General features: G+C 40.7%; 1 protein-coding gene across 1 annotated transcript; it reads left to right on the top strand.

Annotated features, from left to right (window-relative positions):
• Positions 1 to 1,415: 1,415 nt before the first annotated feature.
• On the top strand, positions 1,416 to 20,036 carry LOC308076395 (inner centromere protein-like; the record flags this gene model as incomplete). The annotated part of the gene is made up of 23 exons (XM_080416629.1): positions 1,416 to 1,504; positions 2,559 to 2,712; positions 3,463 to 3,573; positions 4,070 to 4,254; positions 4,660 to 5,028; positions 5,376 to 5,421; positions 5,911 to 5,959; positions 6,147 to 6,222; positions 6,468 to 6,495; positions 6,740 to 6,776; positions 7,180 to 7,311; positions 7,743 to 7,760; positions 8,422 to 8,531; positions 9,102 to 9,222; positions 9,312 to 9,506; positions 10,341 to 10,441; positions 10,885 to 10,987; positions 11,432 to 11,521; positions 14,128 to 14,172; positions 14,718 to 14,789; positions 16,912 to 17,065; positions 17,819 to 17,961; positions 19,851 to 20,036. The coding sequence occupies exons 2-23, from the start codon at positions 2,576 to 2,578 to the stop codon at positions 20,034 to 20,036; spliced, it is 2,508 nt and encodes an 835-aa protein (XP_080272755.1). The 5' UTR covers positions 1,416 to 1,504; positions 2,559 to 2,575.
• Positions 20,037 to 20,929: the final 893 nt, after the last annotated feature.

The following is a 20,929-nucleotide window of genomic DNA, read 5'->3' as shown; positions in this document are numbered from 1 at the left end:
TTGTGTTGTCTTACATTCACAGTGGTGGAGTGGTGTCATGGGGCCACACGGAGTACCACGGCGTTCCAGCGGTAAATTTTTCACGCGCAGCCACAAGGTACGGTGTACGCGCATGCATGGGTGGGAGCAGAGCCGTGCGGGAGAAATGCGGGGCCCTGTGCGAACTCGCGCGCGCAGCGCGCGTGCGCGATTTTTTGGCGGTTTTGGGCGGATATTTCCGAGTTTTTGGTGGTTATTTGCGGTTATTTCTTTTTATAACTCTTAATAAATGTGATTCTGTTCATAAAAAAAAAAAAAAAAAATGATTTTTTTTTTTTTTTTTTTTTTTGCGGGGCTCCCCCAAGCGCGGGGCCCTGTGCGGCCGCACCGTTCGCACTACCCTTGGCACGGCCCTGGGTGGGAGGGTGAGGGGGGTCATTCATTCACCAGACAGATTCATTCACCAGCAAGAAGGAAGGCTTCCGGCTACGCATAACAGGTTTACCAGTGGGTGAGCGTCCTCATAGTAGCACCAAGTTTCTGGGGGTACAGGTCACAGACAGTCTGACATGGTCCTCAAATACGGCCTCTCTTGTAAAAAAGAGCATAGAAACATATGTTCTTTCTACGCCGGATGAGAAGATGCTATGTATGTGGGTGCACATACATAATGTTTTGTTGATGATGCTTTGATTTGACCGCGTACAGCACTTTGGTCAATCTCAATTGTTTTAAATGTGCTCTATAAATAAAGCTTGATTTGATTTTGATTTGAATATTCATCTGTGGATCCGAGTCAAAGAAAATGTAACTCCTCAACTCAATTCCAGGTGCTTGCCAAGGTGGTGGTGGGGCAAATATGATTATTTTGGGGGGTTGCGGCCTGATAAGGTTGAGAACCACTGCTTTAGACCAGGGTTTTCAGCTTGACTTCCCAGGACCCAAACTTACAAAAATGACTTTTGAATTAACCACTTCAGCCCTATTTAAAAACAGTGAAAATGGCAGATCTAGAAGCTGCTTTACCCTGTATACACTTATACTGTATGTTGGTTTGTTTACTGTTGAGTGAGAAAACAATGTTGCACACAAGCAAATAATCTGGGTGGGGACCCCCCATAATAATTGTATTATGTTATGGACTATGTGAAAACTACAGGGGCTCCGTAGAAAACAGTGTAATACAGTTGTGATAATGTGTATGTGTGTGCGTGCGCGTGTGTGTGTGTGTGTGTTTTGTCATTATGTTGTTTGATTAAAAGGAACACACCAGGTGGGCGGGGCTACCACCAGCTCAGCTGTCAGACTGACAGTGGGGGGTGGGCGGGGTCAGGGAAGTCCAACACAGGTGGGGACAATTTATATGTTACAGGGGACTCGCAGTTGTGATTGGCTGGATGTGATTTATAGAGAATTGAACGTGTGCAAAGGTTAGCCGGTTAGTTTGTTTGAGAGCAAGAGACAGACGGACGTAAACTTAAACATACAATTAACAACAACTTCAACTTCAAGGTTTCCCATTCAGGTGATGTCATGTTTTATTCACCTTTACGCTAAACATTGTAAACCGTTGTGGCTGTGATCTTGTAGATCTGCTAAAACTCCTCCTAACCAGCATGGGGTTGTAGTCAGCCTGTGGCCATGTTTCCCATTCAAACCGGAAAACCCCCCTACGTCCGCTGCCAGTACTGCTCCCGGTTTGGCTACAATGGGAAACATGGCCACAGGCTGACTAAATAAGCGATTTAAACGGGTAGTTTCGCTCCGTTCCTAAAATGTTATGCGCCGAACCAAACTTTAAACATCCGTGCGGCTTGGAATCTACCATTAGTTTTGGGATACGACGTATACAAAAGGGTAAACAGCGGAGCCTTGGCGGACGTGCACCCGATTCTGGAAGGTAACGACATAGAACCTCATCTCGGAGCTGTATAGCGGAGTGAGAGGTTCTTTATGGAGCTAGGCCACAGACGGCATTAAAACACTTCTTTATGATTATGATGTGATGTTCAAATCATGTATAGCGGTACTTTGCATTAAGACCATTTTCCAAATCATTTTTTATTTGAAAAATGGCCAATATAACATGATGTGCCCACCCTATATATCCAGAGTGCTTGTACTGTAATATTATGACATTACCTGCTGTTTCTACACCGCTGTAGTTTCAGAAAACGAAGGGTTTCATTCCCTTTTTTAAGCCCTATATTCAAAAGTGTTAGTAGCAGATCTTCAAGCCCACAATGCTTTGCATCAAGTATTTTTTAACACGATACATGTTGTGTGCAGGCTCTCCCAGCTCTGAGCCCAATTAGGTTAATTATGTTGCTATATCAGTGGTGCTCAAATGTCAAGGACCCCAAAATTATATGAATTTGGACTCCGAACCCACTTCTCAAAACATTTTGCTCCAGTGACCTCCAGAAGGAAATATTTTAGTTAAAACAATTCACTTTAAAAAAAAAAAGTCCCATGAGCTTGTATATCTGCTATTTTTGAATATAGCCAAAGTATAAAATTTGGTTAAAAGGACACCGATGCTTTCCCAGTTTTAATGTGTTAATGTTCCTTGTTTTTAGGCTGCGCTGCATCCATCATGGCCTTCCTGGAAGCCACTCAGACCATCTCCAAGATGATGATCCAGAGACTGGACGACTTTGTATCCGAGATCGACAACGTCCACATGGTCTGGCTGAGGGAGATCGAGCAGGAGGCCTACCGCATGTTCTCTGGGTAGGTTTTTAAACCCTTTTGGGGTCCTATTTATTAGTACAAGAAATAAAGTTGATGTTTTTTTTAAAGGTGCTGTTGTAACTGCTGTGATTTTGGTCAAATAAATGGCTCCATGAGTCTGATGGTAGTAAGGTAGTTATTCAATTCAAACTTCAAAGTGGCTTTATTGGCAACAATGAGAACATGGGTTTACATTGCCAGCTACTCATTGCTATAGTGTTTGTTCAATAACGGGGGTCTCTCTCCCTGTTCAATAACAGGCGTTTCTTTAGTGAACTGAAAATTAAAGTTTCAGGCGAGATAACTCGTACAGGATACAATAAGCCAGTGAAATTGAAAGTGAGGAAAAAAGGCAAGGAGACCCCTGTTACTGAACACACTATAATAATTACTATCAGAATATAGAGATGAATACAAAATGTCAGTTAGGCTACAGAACCTTATCACTTGATCATACTACAGCGTCACACAAAAGTGGCAGATCCACAAGCACGAAACGTGGTGCGACTTGACATGTTTAGCTTGAGCTTGTAGATCTGCTACTTTTGAATCCTGAAAAGGACATGAGGTTTCCACCAGAGAGACAATATGATATATATGCACGCACGTATAGGGACATTATTTAGTTTTACACTTAGTTTAGGATTTGGAAGGCGTTTTTCTAAATCTGCCTCAGGTCTAAATGGGTTAATAATACCATGAGCGAATCCAACACTGAGCTACAGTTGATGCTACTTGTCTTTATTACAGTGAATCCAGTACTGAGCCAGCGCTAATGCCAAAAACACCGTCCCAGAAAAGACGCCCTCGTAAGAAGCGGATTTCTCTGGCACTTCAAGAGGAGGCTCGAACCAGGAGGAGGTTAGTTGCTTACGTTGGCATGGATTAAAGTTGTCGGTCGCCATTTATTTGGATTCCATAGAAGTCAGACTTATTTGAAAGCATGTTGCACAATGAAACTGGCCGATCTACAAGCTCTCAATTGGTGGCGAGAGCTTGTAGATGGGCTGTTTTCGGTCATTTTAAGATTGGAGCATTTGAAGTGGTCAAACTGGCAATATGTTAAGTGTCTTCCATAAAATCTTAATGCTCTCGGGTATTTTGTATAAAAGCAAAGGTTTACATATTGTGGTGTTTGGAATCGGCGCTTGTGTGGAGCGCTCCTCTAATTCTGTTTCACAAATCACACATTAGGACTTGGACATACAAAAATATTCATTCGTGACATTTTATTTTGCTTTAATCCATGCGTCAGAGCCTACACTCCTTTTTATTAACTTGTATAAATACATTGTGTGTGAGCTCGCTCTGAAATGTGCTGGAACATTATAAAGTCTTAAAAAAAAACTCTTTATAGGTTTTCGACGGGGAGGCGCAGCAACCTGGCTGCCTCCACTGTGAAGAAGCTGGACCAGGTCTTTGAGGAGGTGACGGAGCCCCAGCCTGCCACCACCACTGTGGAGGTAGCGGTCGGCGAGGATCAGCCGCCTCAGGGCAGCGTGGTCAAAACGGAGCCTGTAGAGCAGGACACTGACATGAACGGTAGGTTCGCTTAAAAATTTTATATTTAAAGATTTGCACACATTTTCACGATAAAATTAATAAATAGCAGATCTACAAGCTCATAGCGCGGCAGCTTGCATAGCCAACGCTAAAATCAAAAATGATATATTTTTTTTAATTTGGGGGGTACCAGATCATGGCTACTCCCTCTAGTGGGTGTCACCCACTTTGGAGAAGTGGTTAGCTATGAGGGTATTTAGGGCACTGTACCTTGACTAAAGGGACGGTGCCCTTCTGTCTTAAATGCCAATCCTGATCGCAGTTAATGGTCGAGTCAAATGTCATGGTGGTGGTGACGGCCCTAGTGAAAGTGAACGCTTCCTCTCATGTCACGATGGTGGTGACAGCCCTAGTAAACGCTTCCTCTCCACCTTCTCCCCACAGAGCATCGTCCATGTCGGGTGTCCACCGCGCTGCCCAAAGCCATGGTGAGGATCTCTGCTGGCGACCGGCGCTCTGCCGAGGCAGCCAGGCCTCCACAGCTGGTGGCTGTAGAGCCACAGCCCTCCCCCGGCCGTACGGCCACCAACGTGGCCTCCCCCGGCCGTATGGACACCAACGTGGCCTCCCCCGACCGTACGGCCACCAACATGGCCAAAGCGGGAACGCCCACCAGGCCGCGGGTCTCCCTGACGCTGCGGCACTCGGCAGCTGGCCTGCGTCACAGCCCGACCCGGGAGTCTGTCCGCAGAGCCTCCCGGAGGTCACTGCTGAAGAAGGTCAAGGCTCACGCCTCTAACTCTGTCTGCGATGGTAAGTGTTAAGTAACTCAAATGTAGTGGTATGAATGTTCAGTAACTCAAATGTAGTGGTAAGTGTAGCTTTATTGTCATATCACAGGTTTACAGAAGTAAAAATGTTTTTGTGGGGTAAGAGATCAAAACAAACAAATCTACATATTTAAACATGGTACCTGAGATAAGATATAAAGGTGGGTGAGCAGATGTATACTGTACATGATGTGCGAGGAAAACGCAAAAATGACAATAGTCCTTTTCAGCCACAGATGCTTTCCAACACCGCCATCGGTTTGGCGTGTTGGACCTTTTAGGTTGTATGGTGAAGTTATGGTGAATTCAATTGTTTTCTTTCCATTGTAGAAGACACTTGTGCAGAAATGGAAGAAGAGGATGAACACCAACCAGAGTGAGTCTTTTTCAGAAGGTGTGATGTTCAACAGCAAGAGGGAGCTGTCTCAAATTATCTCAGCTATATATTGCTAATCGTCTATGGCATTGGTTCTCAAAGTACGGTCCAGGGGTCCCCCCGTTCTAATGATTGTGATGCTATTTTAACAAATTTAGCTGGGGACCACAGCTAAATTAGTTAATATAGCATCACAATCATTTTAACCATTGTCATACGTTTTTAATAGTCAAAGACAAGCTCGTAGCATGTTACTTTGAAATTTGTAATATACAGTTCTAAACCGAATTTTGTGCCATAACTCTTTTGGGGTACCTGGCACAAGTATTTTCAGAAGTGGGTCCGCGGACAAATGCATATCATTTTGGGGATTCTTGGCGTGAAAACGTTTGAGAACCACTGGACTCTCGGTCTTTGTGTTCTAAGATAAAAATCTGTTGTGACTTTTTTAAATGTTCCTAAAGCTTTGCAAACATGTCTGTCTTTCAGGAAGCAGTCGGAAGCTGAGGAGGCCTTCGCTGACACTGAGCAACAAGAGGTCTGTTTATGACCAGAACATTAAATTATCATAATAATGTCTATTGGCGTTACATTATATATTTTATCGTCTATAGACATTGCATAATTATATTAATTACATTTTGTTTGTCTGCGAGAGTGGTGTAGCGTAACGACAAGATGTTTGCTAACTGAGTTTATTTGTTTTTTCTTTCTTGTGGCAGCAGCTGTCTGCCAGTGGCAGCAGTAACAGAGTGACTCGGGCCAGTACCTCTGCTGCTGGGAGCTCAATAGCCAACACGGGTAAGACTTGAGGTGGGGGTGTTGGCATCTACATTACCCAAAAGGGGAAAATGCATGTATTTAATTCGGTGTGACCAGAAGCTGGTATGAGGCATATCCCCCCAGACATAAAAACTATTGACCAGAGGGGGGCAGCAGATATCCGCAAATCCAACTCTAGGAGTCTCATGTCTGTCTTATTGAGTGTCTGATAAAGCACTCGTGATGTATTGTACACAATGATTAATTTATATTTCTGTTCGCAGATAAACCAGTTGTACAGTCACCTGTGAGGTTAAGTACTGCTTTTGATTTGTGTTCAAACTGATGGCTTTTGTTTAGTCAATTTGTGATGTTTGATAAACACCAGAGTCGAACTGTATTATTTAATATTGTATTTTAATTGTCAGTCAAACAGGTTAACATGGTGTCTAAAACGTATATATGTCAATCTACATGTCAAATAACATAAGATTTATGCCCAATATGAGCAGATGAATCTTAGTTTGTATTTTCATTTAAACTTGCTCTTCTCCAGATCTACCAGGGGTTCCAAACAAAAGGCTGAGACTGTGGTAAGATGAGTGTTTTATTGTTAAATGACTGTTCCTGACATATCGGTGGATTTTAAAATAATAATTTGGGGGTCCTTGGCTCAAAAGTTTGAGAACTACTGAATTAGAAGGCATTTGTAGAATTGGCCTCAGGTGCTAATGGGTTAATATAATCCATGTATGATGTATGCACGCTCAAGTACGTATGTGACATTGTGATCTCTAAGATACAAATCATTTTATTAGAAGTGCCACCAAAAAATGCTTGCATATATTAATAGGCTGCCTAGTCCCAACTGTTCATTACAGACACGCAATGGCACGCAGTAGACTACTAGAGAATAAAGCCAAGTTATGTGATCCAACATGAGGGGTGATAAATGCAAACAAAATAAAGTTGATGTCATTGTTTTTCTTTTTCCAGTTGAGGCCCAACATGAAGACGTTCCTCCAGACTGTCCACAGGAACCAGATGTTGATGACTCCAAACTCTCTGGGTCGCACAGCTGTCAAGTCCTTCATTAAACACGCCACTCCTCTGAAGGTGGACACAGTGGTACGGCAACACACCTTACTATCGCACACTACTGTGTAGTTATTATGGCTACTGTTAGGATTCTGCTTATCAAGTCCAGTTCTTGGCACACAGTTACTGTCAGTGGCCTCGGCTCAGCAACTAGAGTGAATGCAGTGGTTTTATTGTTTTTTATTTAGACAGGACTGTATAAGATGCCTGGGTTTCTTAAATCTGATCTTTAGGACTGACCGTCCGACAATCACACTGTTAAGTCTGCTCTCTAAGACCGACCATTGGTAGAACTATGAATGTTGGTGAGGTAGTGTGTTGTAGTCCCGATGTATAACTATGAATGCTGGGTAATGTAGTGTTGTAGTCCAGAGGTAGAAGTATCAATGTTGGCTAGTGTTGTAGTCCAGAGGTAGAACTATGACTGCTGGGTAATGTAGTATGCGTTGTCTCCTCTCCAGCAGACGGGGGGTGTTGTGGTAAGTGATGTCACAACGTTGTTTCCATAACGACTCATTAGACAACTGCTCTCATTGGTTCACTACTTCCTAGTGGTGTGTGTGTGTGGTGTTGCAACAACTCTTTAGTTTACACCAGGGCTGTCAAACTCTTTTTATTGTGAATCTGGTGTTACAACGACTGACAGTCCAGGCTGTCAAGCTCTTTTTAGGACACAGTTGTGCACGCTATTTAACTATTAACCTTGTTTTGCACTATTTACCGGTAATGGGATATTTCACTTTCACTTGGGGTCATTTTAACATCCATTTAGGCTTTTGTGTGTCCCGTACAGTTTTACGTTGCTAGAGTCAGTATTTAGATAATTGCAATGCATTTTATCAGACACACCACCTTCCTGTACAAACACATTATAACTTCAAACTCTGTTAGATTCATTTAATGTCATTGCTTCGTTGACTGATATTGTCCTATCTACCTGGGAAGCTGGAAGTTGCTACTGTTACTAAAACTTGTTCCACACCAATGATGCACAATGCAACTACAAAAACAATTGCAATACAGCCATTTATCTCTGAAACGCATTGCAACAGTTTGGTTTCAATGTGAACCGTTGGTAAAGGACTGTGCTTAATGGCTTCCGGATGGATTGAACTGCAGTATATTTGTTTATCTTTTTAGGCAAAAGAACGTCTGAAACTGGAAGCGCTCAAGAAGAAGCAGGAGCAGGAAGAAGAGAGGATAAAGAAAATGGAGGACGAGAAGAGGAAGAAACAGGAGGAACTGAAAAGGTACAAAATGTGTCAATAAATGGTTTTAATCTAGTTTCACCCATTTAGACCGGTTACACCTTATACGTTAGACCTTTAAATCCGGAAACGCCTGTCATTTTAGTTGTTGCTATGTATAGCAACATGACTTATTTTGATTTTATGATTAAAAAATGCTGTTTTTCAGAACTTGGGTTAAGATTTAGACGACTTTTTTAGAATCTGCCTCAGGTCTAAATGGGTTCACTTTATAACTCAGTGTTCAGGTGGGTTTGATACGCTATGACTGTTATAACACAGCTCAGTATGTGGGTTGTGCCCCTGACACATTGTAATCCGTACTGTACTGTTGATGATCAAATAAGTTGTTTGGCAGAGAAGATTTGTCTTTATTTTTTTATGGACTCAACCCACATACTCAGCCATGCTGCTCATCCCACAAATACATGCGTCTTACAAATGGAAAGCCTGTTTATTTCCCTTTAAATGGTGCCCCAACGGTATAAAAGTTATTGCCAGGAAGCGTTGATTCACCAAACACATATATGACACCGATTTCTTTGTTTTACTCATGTTCTACCTTGATGGTAGGAAGAGGGAGGAGAGGCTGAGGAAAGCGGTGGAAGCCAGAGCCAAAGAAGAGCAGAAGGAGGAAGAGAAGAAGAAAAAGATGGCACAGAAACGAGCTCAGGTGGAGGAGAAGAACGATAAGGTGACTTAACTCCTTATTTCCTTCCTGGTGAAAGTGAAAATCCACCTCAATTACTCATTTCATTGACTCATATTTGTTTGCGTTTCCAGCTTCGTGTTGAGCGCTTGGCAGAGGAGAAGCTGAAGAAACAGCTGGCGTTGAAACATCAGGAGGAGATTGACAGCAGGAGGAAACTAGGAGACGAGACTAAAGAGGCTTCAACAGGCTGTAAGTTCACTGCAGCTCACCTGACATTTAGAAATGCCATTTCGTTCATTTTAGTGACCAAATCAGTTCCATTAACGGTACACACTTTAATTTGTAATATTTGCAGAACATTGCTTATTGTTTACTGTTACCGACAATAAGTCTCCCCGACCTACTTGCTTACTAACTTATTCATTAAAATGAATCGGTTGGGAAGTCTTCAGTCACGTAGAACATCTCAGTCTCATCAACAAAATAATTGATAGTTTACTGCAGTGTCTCTCGCCATAGAAGCCAGCATGTCTTCTATATGGAAGCATGTTGCACAGTGAAAATAGCCGATCTACAAGCTCTCAATGCTGTAGACCGGCTATTTTTGGTTAAGATTGGAGCATTTGAAATGGTCAAACTAGCAATATGTTCAGAAGCATCTTCCCTAATGGTATAAAACCCTAATGGTTTTAGATTTCATAAATAAAAAGTTAAAGCCTCAGTCTGTGTTTTTTTTTCCACCTGGTTGGCAGTATGTAGAACAGCAGGAACAATATTACTGTATTTGGCCGCCGACCTCCATCTCCAGGGACCCCCAGAAGCAAAAAAATAGAGTAAAAAATTTAATTTAAACAATATATATTCAAAGTTTTGCACATTTTCACGATTTTTCAAAAATAGCAGATATATATATATATACAAGCGCGGCACTCGGTGCTATGAGCTTGTATATCTGCTATTTTTGAATAGCCAAAGTGTAAAATAATGCTTTTTAGCTCAAATCAAAAAGTGACAGATGCGTTCCAGGTCTTAATGGGTTAATCCATGACTATGTAAAGTGCTTTGGATAACTGTGCTATATAAACGTACCATTAAGGTTTTGTATATAAATGTACCATTTAGCTTAAGGTTTTGTACGTTCTCTCCCAATTTCTCCTCAGGAGGAGGAGAAACGTCAGCAGGCCCTGCAGGCCAAGAGGAGAGCAGAGGAGGAGGCGCTCAGAGCTCAGGAGGTGAAGAAGGAACAGGAGAGAGCTGAACGGTACAAACTGCACCTTCACACACTTAAACTGAACGGTACAAATTGCACCCTGAACATACTTTATGGTCCTGGCTAAGTATAGATTTATTTTTGATTCAATACTTAGTCAAAAATGTAAACCGCACGTGGTACACGGTACAATCAGACATTAAGGCTAAATTGTGGATCTACTACTCTTGTGTGACTGTAGTATGATCAAGTAGGGCGTCAATTTACAAAAACTGTAGACTATTGAGAAGACTTTCCTGCCTGACACAAACGATATGATGCTTGGGCTGTACTTAACGACTACATTTGTGGTACAGTACTAAAGATAATGTGACAGTTAATTTAAACTACTATAATAATGCAGTGTTACATTACTTGACTACATTACATAACTACTATGATAATGTGTAGTAGTGTTGCTACTAGTTGGTTAAAGTGGTATCGTTTGTCCTCAGGGAGAGGGCAGAAGCTCTTCAGAGGGAAGTGGAGAAAGCTGCCAGAGAGCAGGAGAGGAAGGAGGCTGAGAAAAGAAAGGAGCTGGAAGACCAGAGACAGAAGGTAAACAGACGGGTTGCGAGTCTGACACTTAAACATCAGTGTGGAAAAAACAAACCAGATCTGTGTTGGTTCTGGAGCTCAACTAAAACTTAACACCAGAAACAAACTATTGACCACATGTACTACCCTAGAGTCCCTATTCTGGGCACGTCATTCTGTGAAAATGGCTGATTTAAAAGCTCACATGCCGTTACCATGTGAGCTTATAGATCTGAGACTTTAACTACTTTCAACCTGCCGTCCCTGTTTTGGGTATGTCTTGTTTAAATTGATCTACAACCTCACAAGGCACTGGTGTGCTGAGCTTTTAGATCAGCTATTTTTGCGCGGCACTGTCAAACTATAAAATGGGACATTCATTTATGGGAAAAGATGAAATCTGGAGATGCAAGGTTTCTGGCAGACAGTGATGTGACTGTTATTAACGCTCACCTACTGCTGTAGGAAGAGCAGCAGAGGTTGGCTGATGAAGAGCGGGCGGCTCAAGAGAGGGCTGCTAAACAGAGACTGGCTGAAGCAGCAGCTAAGATGCAGGTTAGTTTGCAGAGAATCTCCTGTCATCATATTATCTAGACTTTAGTTTGTGGACCAAGTTGAAATGACAGAAGCCACTTTCTGGTTTTAACTCGCATGTCATTAACCCATCAAGGCCTGAGGTTCCGATTCCACGAATGTCTTCTAAATCCTAACAGTTAAAAAAATAACGTATGCTATGTCAGTGGTTTTCAAACTTTTTAATGTCGACCCCAAAATGTATATGTATTTGGCCGCGGACCCCCATCTCAAAATATGTTCCAGGTACCCCCAGAAGCAAAGATTTGAGTTACAAATGTTTGTTTTGCCACGCTACGAGCTTGTATATCTGCTATTTTTGTATAGCCAAAGTGTAAAATAAGGCTTTTTAGCTCAAATCTAAAAATGACACAGATGTGTCCCGTGTCTTAATGGGTTAATCTGATGAGGTGATCAGACATGTTAGTTCAGACGATGAGTGTGAAGGACATTTATCTGTAAGACACTGTCTTTGCCTGCATTAAATGTAACTGGGCTAGGCTAGGACCTGAGCATTGACTGGACTTGTCTAGTTGTGACTTGACTCTTCTTGGATTGCTTGATTCTTAACACTGTAACCTGAAGGTTAAGACTCACGATGTGACTTACTCCCAGTACCTTCTGTCAGATTGTAATCACAGAGCTAAATGCATGGAAACGTGGATAGACTTCTATTAGGATCATGATAGCAAATAGAACTAGAAGGTACTGTTCCTGAAGAAACAGTGTGGGATCGCTAAGAATGTTGATGGTATTGAGTATTGATAGTGTTAGTAGAGTTAAAGGTTTGAAAGGTTTAAAGGTTTGAAAGGTTTTAAAGGTTTTAAAGGTTCTAAAGTTTTGAAAGGTTCTAAAGGTTTGAAAGGTTTAAGAGGTTTGAAAGGTTTGAAAGGTTTAAGAGGTTCTAAAGGTTTGAAAGGTTCTAAAGCTTTGAATGGTTCTAAAGGTTTGAAAGGTTTGAAAGGTTTAAGAGGTTCTAAAGGTTTGAAAGGTTTAAGAGGTTCTAAAGGTTTGAAAGGTTCTAAAGGTTTGAAAGGTTTGAAAGGTTTAAGAGGTTCTAAAGGTTTAAGAGGTTCTAAAGGTTTGAAAGGTTCTAAAGGGTATTTACTTTAAATTATTTTTAGTCACTATTTACTTTAAAGTATTTTTTACTAATTTTTACAACTTTTAAGTATTTTTACTATTTTTTTCAACTTTTAAGTATTTTTACTCATGTTGAGTACTTAAGTATTGTTACTCAGTATAAGTACTCTTAAGTATTTTTAATCAAGGTACTTACTTTAAAGTATTTTTAGTCACTTTATTTACTTTAAAGTAGCTTTTACTAATTTTTACAACTTTTAAGTATTTTTACTCTTTATCAACTTTTAAGTATTTTTACTCTTTTTCAACTTCTAGGTATTTTTACTATTTTTTTCAACTTAAGTATTTTTACTCATTTTGAGTACTTTTAAGTATTTTTACTCAATATAAGTACTCTTAAGTATTTTTACTCATGGTATTTACTTTAAAGTATTTTTAGTCACTTTATTTACTTTAAAGTAGCTTTTACTAATTTTTACAACTTTTAAGTATTTTTACTCTTATCAACTTTTAAGTATTTTTACCATTTAAAAAGTGAAATATCTCTAAAAGTACAAATGATTTCAAAAATTCTAATGGTAGCCAATATGTCCTAAGTAGGCTGAACGTTATAGAGTTGGAACGGAGTTTCTAGCTAAAAGTATGAATTTCTCCATTGAAATGAATGGGAGTTTTTTAGAAGTAAAAAGTGAAATATCTCTAAAAGTACAAATGATTTCAACAATTCTAATGGTAGCCGATATGTCCTAAGTAGGCCGAACGTTGTAGAGTTGGAACGGAGTTTGTAGCTAAAAGTATGAAGGACTAGTTAGGGGCCAAAAAACTGTACCAAAAAAAACGTTGAAGATAACAGTAGTGTGATCGCTTTAGCGATCCCACAATGAGGAACATTGAATGTATATACTTTATTGTCCAAGCAAAGTAGAAAAGATGACAGATAATGGATTATGATTTAATTTGTAGATCATCAGCTGTGAAACATGTTTGTCTTTTTAAAGGACATAATGGACTAACTGTGAACACGTGTTGATATCGGGTCTAAATGTATAATCTGGTCATACATTATGTGAACACAATCTGGATGCAGTCAAAGATTTTATCTTGCTATAAGGAAACCTTTTGTACAAATCACTTGTTTAACTCTGATTTGAAAGATATTAAAATGTATAACTATTTAAGAAACCTGGCTTTCGATCAAAACATTTTATTTTATTGGGACTTGATTGAAACTAATCAAAAAGATGTGGAATTGATCAAATGCACACGTTGGAAGCAAATGTTTTTCACCTTTTTTAAGGGTTCACTATAAAATGTGGCCTTTGGCTCAATGGTCACAACTTGATACAGTAGTTGCAATTCTTTTTGTAAATGCAGCGTTCCTTTTGATGCTATAAGATGATAAAGTATTCATATTTCTTAATTTTATATATTTTATTTTATATATAATATAATTTAATATATTTACCATGTAATATTTAGGTTAATATTTGTGTTTCCTCCAGCAGCCTTTAGGACAGTCTGCAGGCCTCAACTTGACTGTGGATGTGGAGGTAAAAACAAAAAAAATCATTTATAAAGTTATTTTTTACAGTTTATGTGGAGGTAATCATCCACAGAACCTCCACTTTATAACATTTATTTTTGGGGCATTTTCAAGCCTTTATTTGATTGAGCGTTAGACAGGAAATGGCAACGGGGAGAGAGGAAGGACACACCAAGGGCCTCGGGTTGGAATTGAACCCGGACTGTCTGAGCAACAATTGAGCTTGTTCATTTACTGTTATGATTTAACAATTTTCAACTATTGGAATTAGTCCTTCATTCCATCTTTCATGGACAATACTATGATTATTAACACAAACAAGTCTTTTATCTAATTGGTGTGACTGTAACGAGCTGCTCTGCTGTAAAGAGAAACATTCACTTGTTTATGGCAAATAGTTTTTTTTAAATGTAATGCGTCCTTGGGTTCATGAAAGGCACTATGTCACTGAATTTGTACTTCCATGTACTGTCATGTACTGTTCCCATGTCTTACTAAATAAAGTACATCAATCAATCAATATAAATTCAAGCTATTATTGTGTTTGTTCAGAGTTCCATCATGAAGAGTCCTACAGGGAAGGACAGACCTGCTGGACTCAACATTACCATGGAGGATCTTGAGGTAACACGCATGCGCATTCTTTGGCATATACAACACAACAGAACATATCTTATCTAATTGGTGTAATTTTAACTAGTAACAGCTGCAGAGGCGTAGGAACACGATGGGAGCAGAGTGCTTGTTCTGACCCTCTTAGTGGTTGTATAAATTCAGGGTAAATCAGTTTTTAATAATAAATTCACTAGAAGAATAACTTCTACAAGAAAGCAATCACTGTCGGCACAAACCAGGAAGTTGTTGTGCAAATGAATGGAAGGTTAACGATCTGGGTCAAATCAAGTGCGTCACAGTATCTGTCTTAAGTTCTTTGTAAAAGCTTTGCGCACACACAGGAGGACAAGGACTCCTCCCGCTCTCTCAGATCAGCTAACGCAGGGAAGCTGTCTGAACCTTCCCTAAAACACCCTGGACAACGCTCCACACATCCTAGACTCTTCTCCCTTCTGGCTCCCAAACTGTGGAGCAAACTCCCCATTGCATTTAGAACCGCAGATTCACTCTCAATTTGCCACCGTAATCTGAAAACATGCCTTCAAGACTTAATCTTAACCGGTAGCACTTGACCTAGTTACAGTATGATGACCATGCAGACCTTGGTCATGTTTTTGTTACTTAGGCTTGTTTTTCTTGACCACAATGTCAAAATGTACATTTACAGATGCTAGGTATGTTGTTTACCTGGTATTCTATAGTTTCAATGTACAGGTTATTATTTTAATAGTATATTGTTAGACTGATTGGTTCTTGGTTTATCTGTGATCCTAGATTATTGAGGCACTACGCTGTCTCTGCATTCTATCTATGTGTTTACATTGTTTATTGCAAGTCACTCTGGATAAGAGTCTGCTAAATGCCTACATTGTCCCCTTACCTTGTCATATGAAAAACTAAATCCTGAATGATAACGTGAATATTGTAAACAAGATGTAGGCACAGTGGCCCTCATTTATCAACGCGGTGCAGCCCAAATAATGGGCGTAGGGCGAGATCACCGCACCTTTCGGCATTTATCAATATATCCTGACGTGGGCTTCATCCTACCATACGCTGAGATCTCACGTCTGGTCGAGACCAGTTGTTGACGTTGGCTGCGCCCGTTTATTCCATTCTAGACCTGCGGAGCAGCATTGTCTGACTGTCTGACAGGCATCTGGACACATAATCCACTCCTAAATGTATATCTACACACTAATAATTAATCCCTGTGAAAATATAACATTTTATAAAGTAATTTAAACAAACTGCTTTAACAGTCATTCAGTTGCATTGGCTATTTTAAAATAGCAGATCTGCAAGCTCAAAAACGGGTCGCGACGCGTTGTGAGCTTGTAGATCTGCTATTTTCAAAATATACAAGCGCTTTTGCGTCGGGACTCGGGAGTCCCGCGGTCGGGACTGCCGACGATCTTTTCATGGACAGTGAGGTGTACAAACTTACAGTAGCTTGTCCTATGTTATGGAGTTATGTCATAGAGACATAGAAGACTACAACCTGGCTACAACCTGGCTGGGTTAAGGATATAAACCCGACGCTCCAATCTCTTAACGGGACGGACCGAAACCACTGCCGTCTCACGGGGAATATCCTACATGACTGCTTGTGCACTGCTCGGTATGGGTTAAATAAATTAATATACAAACGTATTCCATTCATGGCGATGTGATTGGTATCATAATATGTCATTCATGTAGGCTACAAGCCTACGTGACAAAGATTGTACCGCTACGGTACGCATTACAATACATGAAAAACACAGCTGTGTGTGTGTGTGTGTGAGAGGCGGGGGAAACTCTTTCTCATTGGCTTTTGATGTCTTTGGTCGTATTCTGGTCCTTCATGTCGTAAAATCGGGGCGTTTTGAGAATATTTAAGGGCGTGTTATTTAAATGACGCTAGGTTCCAGCCGTGACATTTATCAAGCCTGGGACCAAATGTAGGCTCGGATCAGCTGTGTAGGATTCGTTGATAAATGTGACTTCGACGTTGGTGTACGGCCGAATATATGGAAAAATATAAGCCGGTTTATAAGCTGCGTTGATAAATGAGGGCCAGTGGTACTGATACAAGCGTTCCTAGTGTGTTGATGTGCATGCTGATGGCGATCATGTTGTGTTTCTACAGAGGTCTCCACAGACCTACAGCATCACTCCCAAAGGTGCAAACAAGACCGTCAAGTTGACGGGCAACCCTGACGACTATGGGATGGACCAGAACAGTGACGACTCGACGGATGATGAGTCGGCACCACGGAAACCCATTCCATCCTGGGCAGAAGGTGAGTTGAAGTTCCTCACTCCAAATATCTTGTAATGTGAGCGGGGCTTTTCATAGAAGGGTATGAAATGGAAGTTTTAGATGATTAGATTGGTTTGATTATCTGTTTATAGCCTGGCTCCACCCCCTGAATCCTTTGCTTCGCATTCAGGGTCTGGTGACGCTGTCGAAGGCGGATGTTTCTCGGTTGAACATCTGTAAATCTGAAATCCGGTGTATTTACGTTCATGTGACGTTCATTAATATGCTCTGTCCTGTCTAAATAAACAAATGTACTCGGGATCGGGATAATCCAGTATGAACCAATCGCGTTGGTTCATAGTGGAGTCCCACTTTGGCCACGCCCCCATCTCAGAAATCGGCTGCATTGAGAGGGCTTTCAGACTGAATAATGGGAGTGAAACGAAATAAATTCAGGCTGAGTGTCAGGCTAAATGGGTTAAGCTCCAATGCTGCATTCACCCTGGCAGATACGAAAGATGTAAAGCAAGCTACAAAAGATACAAGGCTGCAGATATGTTGTGTAACTTTGTATCAGAAGTTGAAACCAGTTCAACTTATTTGTAGCTTTTGCAGCAGCTACAACATCTGATGTATCTTTGTATGTTATTGTGTCTGGCTTCCATTGAAAATGAATGGTAGCCTGTACCTTGGTAGCTGCCAGTGTGAACACAGCATAAAAGCAGTCTAGTAAATATGTGAATTTGGGTCTGTGTGGTTTAATGTAAAAATGTGTTTTCTTTTTCTTTCCAAGGTCCCAAGCTGCAGCAGGCTCTCCTCAGAGAGTACTTCAACCCTCCTGACCTCCACGCTCTGTTTGGAACCATCGCACCTCCCAACCTGGAGGAGATCTTCTATACCAAGAAACCTCGGTTCAATAAGAGGACCAGCTCCGCTGTCTGGCACTCTCCTCCAATGGGAAAATAGTCATGGTGGTCCTTTAAAATTGAAAGTTTGAGAACATGTGTGTGTGTATATAATGTAGGTGTATAGTAATTGTATTTCAGAAGTCCACATACCAGCTCTGACAAACTCTGTGATGGAACAGATTCCGGTTCCTTGATGTTGGATCTGATTCCTCCGGATCCCAACCTTATGGGAAACTATTTTTAAAAGGTGTCTTTTTAAAATGTTTATCTTTTAGATTTGTATTTTGTTTGCATTGTTTTAACTCGATTGTGGGGGTTGTCTTTTAAATGTTCAGATTAAAGATACTGTATGTATAATGTTGAAATAAAAATGTTCTTTGAATTTTCAGGAAGTTTTGTACTGGTTGAACATGAAACAGACCTTTTTATACTAATTTAACATTATTTAAATTTGTAAATTAAAGCCCTTTATTACAAACACAAAGTTGTTAAAATAGCCGATATACAAGCACACAAAGGAGTTTTGAGCTAGTAGCTCGGCTTATTTTTACTACTTTAAAATGTTTTAAAAAATGATAACGGAACTGTTTGACATGCAATATTTTATTGGGAAATCCTGAGTGTTGGAAGTTACTTTATAAATGTAACTTTTCTTTAAACAGTTACTTAGTTCCATTACTGCTTTCTGTCTATACTTTCAGTATGATTGAAAAAACAGTCGGATTGATGAAGGAGTGTTGGTGTTCAGCTCGCTCGCCTCGAGTCAGTCACCTTAAAGGAGGAGTTCACCCAAAATATGATTTATTTTCTATCAATTACTCACCCCATTAAGCCTTGATTTCATGGATTTATTTTAGTTTTTATTTTAGTTTTTGTGGCATTCCTAAGACAATAATTTGATGACCATGTGTATTTCCGGTAGGAGACAAATAATCTACTTTGTGTCTCCTACCGGATACATTAGCCGGTAGGAGACGGGAATCAAATTATTAGCTTAGGAATGCGACAAAAACAAAAAAGAATCCATGGATTCAAGGCTTCATAGGGTGTGCAATTGATAGAGAATAAGTATTTTTTTTGGGTGAACTCCTCCTTTAAGACGGCGCACCTCCGTCGGTGAAACCGAGTGCACCTTTTTCAATCTGACTGGTTTTCCAATCGTACTGTGACATGTATATTACTTAATTACATCTTCGTTCCCTGTGGAACATAAGGCTGTGACTATCTGCTTCCATCTGGTCCTATCCTGTGCAGCATGTTGTGCTTCGCCCCATGTTAGGTTTGCCTATATATAAATACTTGGGTTATTTTAAAATGACAGATCTACAAGCTCACAACGTGTCTCATTGCGAAGCAGTGTGAGCTTGTAGATCTGGCATTTTGAAAACTTGTGAAATGGGACATTCTGTCCGTTTTGATGTCAATACTTTTGTACTTTTACTCAAGTAAACCAAACTTTTACCTGTAACAGACGATGTTTACATTGTAGTATTGATACTTTTACTTAAGTAAAGAATTTGAAGTTTTCCACCACTGCTCAGTTGTGGACCGTGAATGGAATGGCTATAGACATACCATCAAAATCTATACTGGCACTGACCAGCAGGTGTCGCCCTGCACTGTGTTGAACTCTTAATCAATCGATCTATACAGGGCTGTTAGTCTAGTACAGTAGTTCCCAAACTGGGGGTCCCCAAATTAGTTTGGGGGATCCCCAGTTGATTACTGTAATAACATTGTTTCGTACTTCGTTTACCGTCAATGTGCAATAAGGTCCAGTTGGCCTTGGTTGTCCACTGGTCGGCAAACTGGCCTTGGCACTCCCCTGTGTAACTAGCTGCTGGACTTCCTAACAAACAGACCTCAATCTGTGCTGGTCGGAAACAAATAAGTCCAACGTCATCTCCCTGAGCCCAGAGCTGTGTTCTGAGTCCACTGCAGTTCACCCTGATGACCCATGACTGCTGTGCTAGGTTCAGTGCCAACCACATCGTGAAATACGTGGACGACACGACAGTCGTGTGCCTCATCAGGGACGACAACGAGAACACCAGAGGAAGTGAGACAGTTGGTGGGCTGGTGCAACACACAATCTGGTCCTGAATGTCAACAAGACAAAAGAGATCATGGTTGACTTCAGACGGAACAAGCACAGCCACGCACCACTCAAAGAACACTGCAGTGGAGGTAGCGAGTATAGCACCAAGTTCCTGGGGGTACAGGTCACGGGACAGTCTGACATGGTCCTCAAATACGGCCTCTCTTGTAAAAAGAGCACAGAAACGTCTGTTCTTTCTATGCCGGATGAGCAGAGCCCAACTCCCCCCTCTCCCATCCTCACTACATTCTACAGAGAGCATCCTGATCAACTGCGTCTCTGTCTGGTCTGGAAGCTGCAATGCACCAGACTAGAAATCTGTGCAGAGAGTGGTGAGGACAGCGGAGAAGATCATCAGGACTTCATTGCCCTCCATCAAGAACACTCTGTTCACTCTGTTGCCCTCTGGCAAAAGGTACCGCAGCCTCGGAAGCAGAACGGCCAGATTTTGCAAGAGTTTCTTTCCCCAAGCCATCAGACTTGTGAACTCTAAAAAAGTGAAATAGTCCACTACAAGTGCAATATCCCCGAACCTTTCTCCTATGCTGCTGAGGACTCATGTTGTGCAATATTTCTGTCTCATCATGAACTGACTGTGATTTTATTTTATTTATTCGTGATTTTATCTATCTATCTAACATTGTTTTCTCAGTCAACAGGAAATGGACCAACATACAGTATACTATAATGTTTTGTGGATAATTCGATTTGACCTATTTCACTTGAATTGTGTTTCGATGCTATGTGGGTGCACATGCTTAATGTTTTGTTGATGCTTTGATTTGACCGTGTACAGCACTTTGGTCAATCTCTATTGTTTTAAATGTGCTCTATAAATAAAGCTTGATTTGATTTTGATTTGAATATTCATCTGTGGATCCGAGTCAAAGAAAATGTA

This window comes from Gymnoscopelus braueri, assembly GCF_963280865.1.
Source record: "Gymnoscopelus braueri genome assembly, chromosome: 20".
Taxonomy (NCBI): Eukaryota; Metazoa; Chordata; class Actinopteri; order Myctophiformes; family Myctophidae; genus Gymnoscopelus; species Gymnoscopelus braueri.
This window is presented reverse-complemented; position numbering and strand designations above follow the sequence as displayed.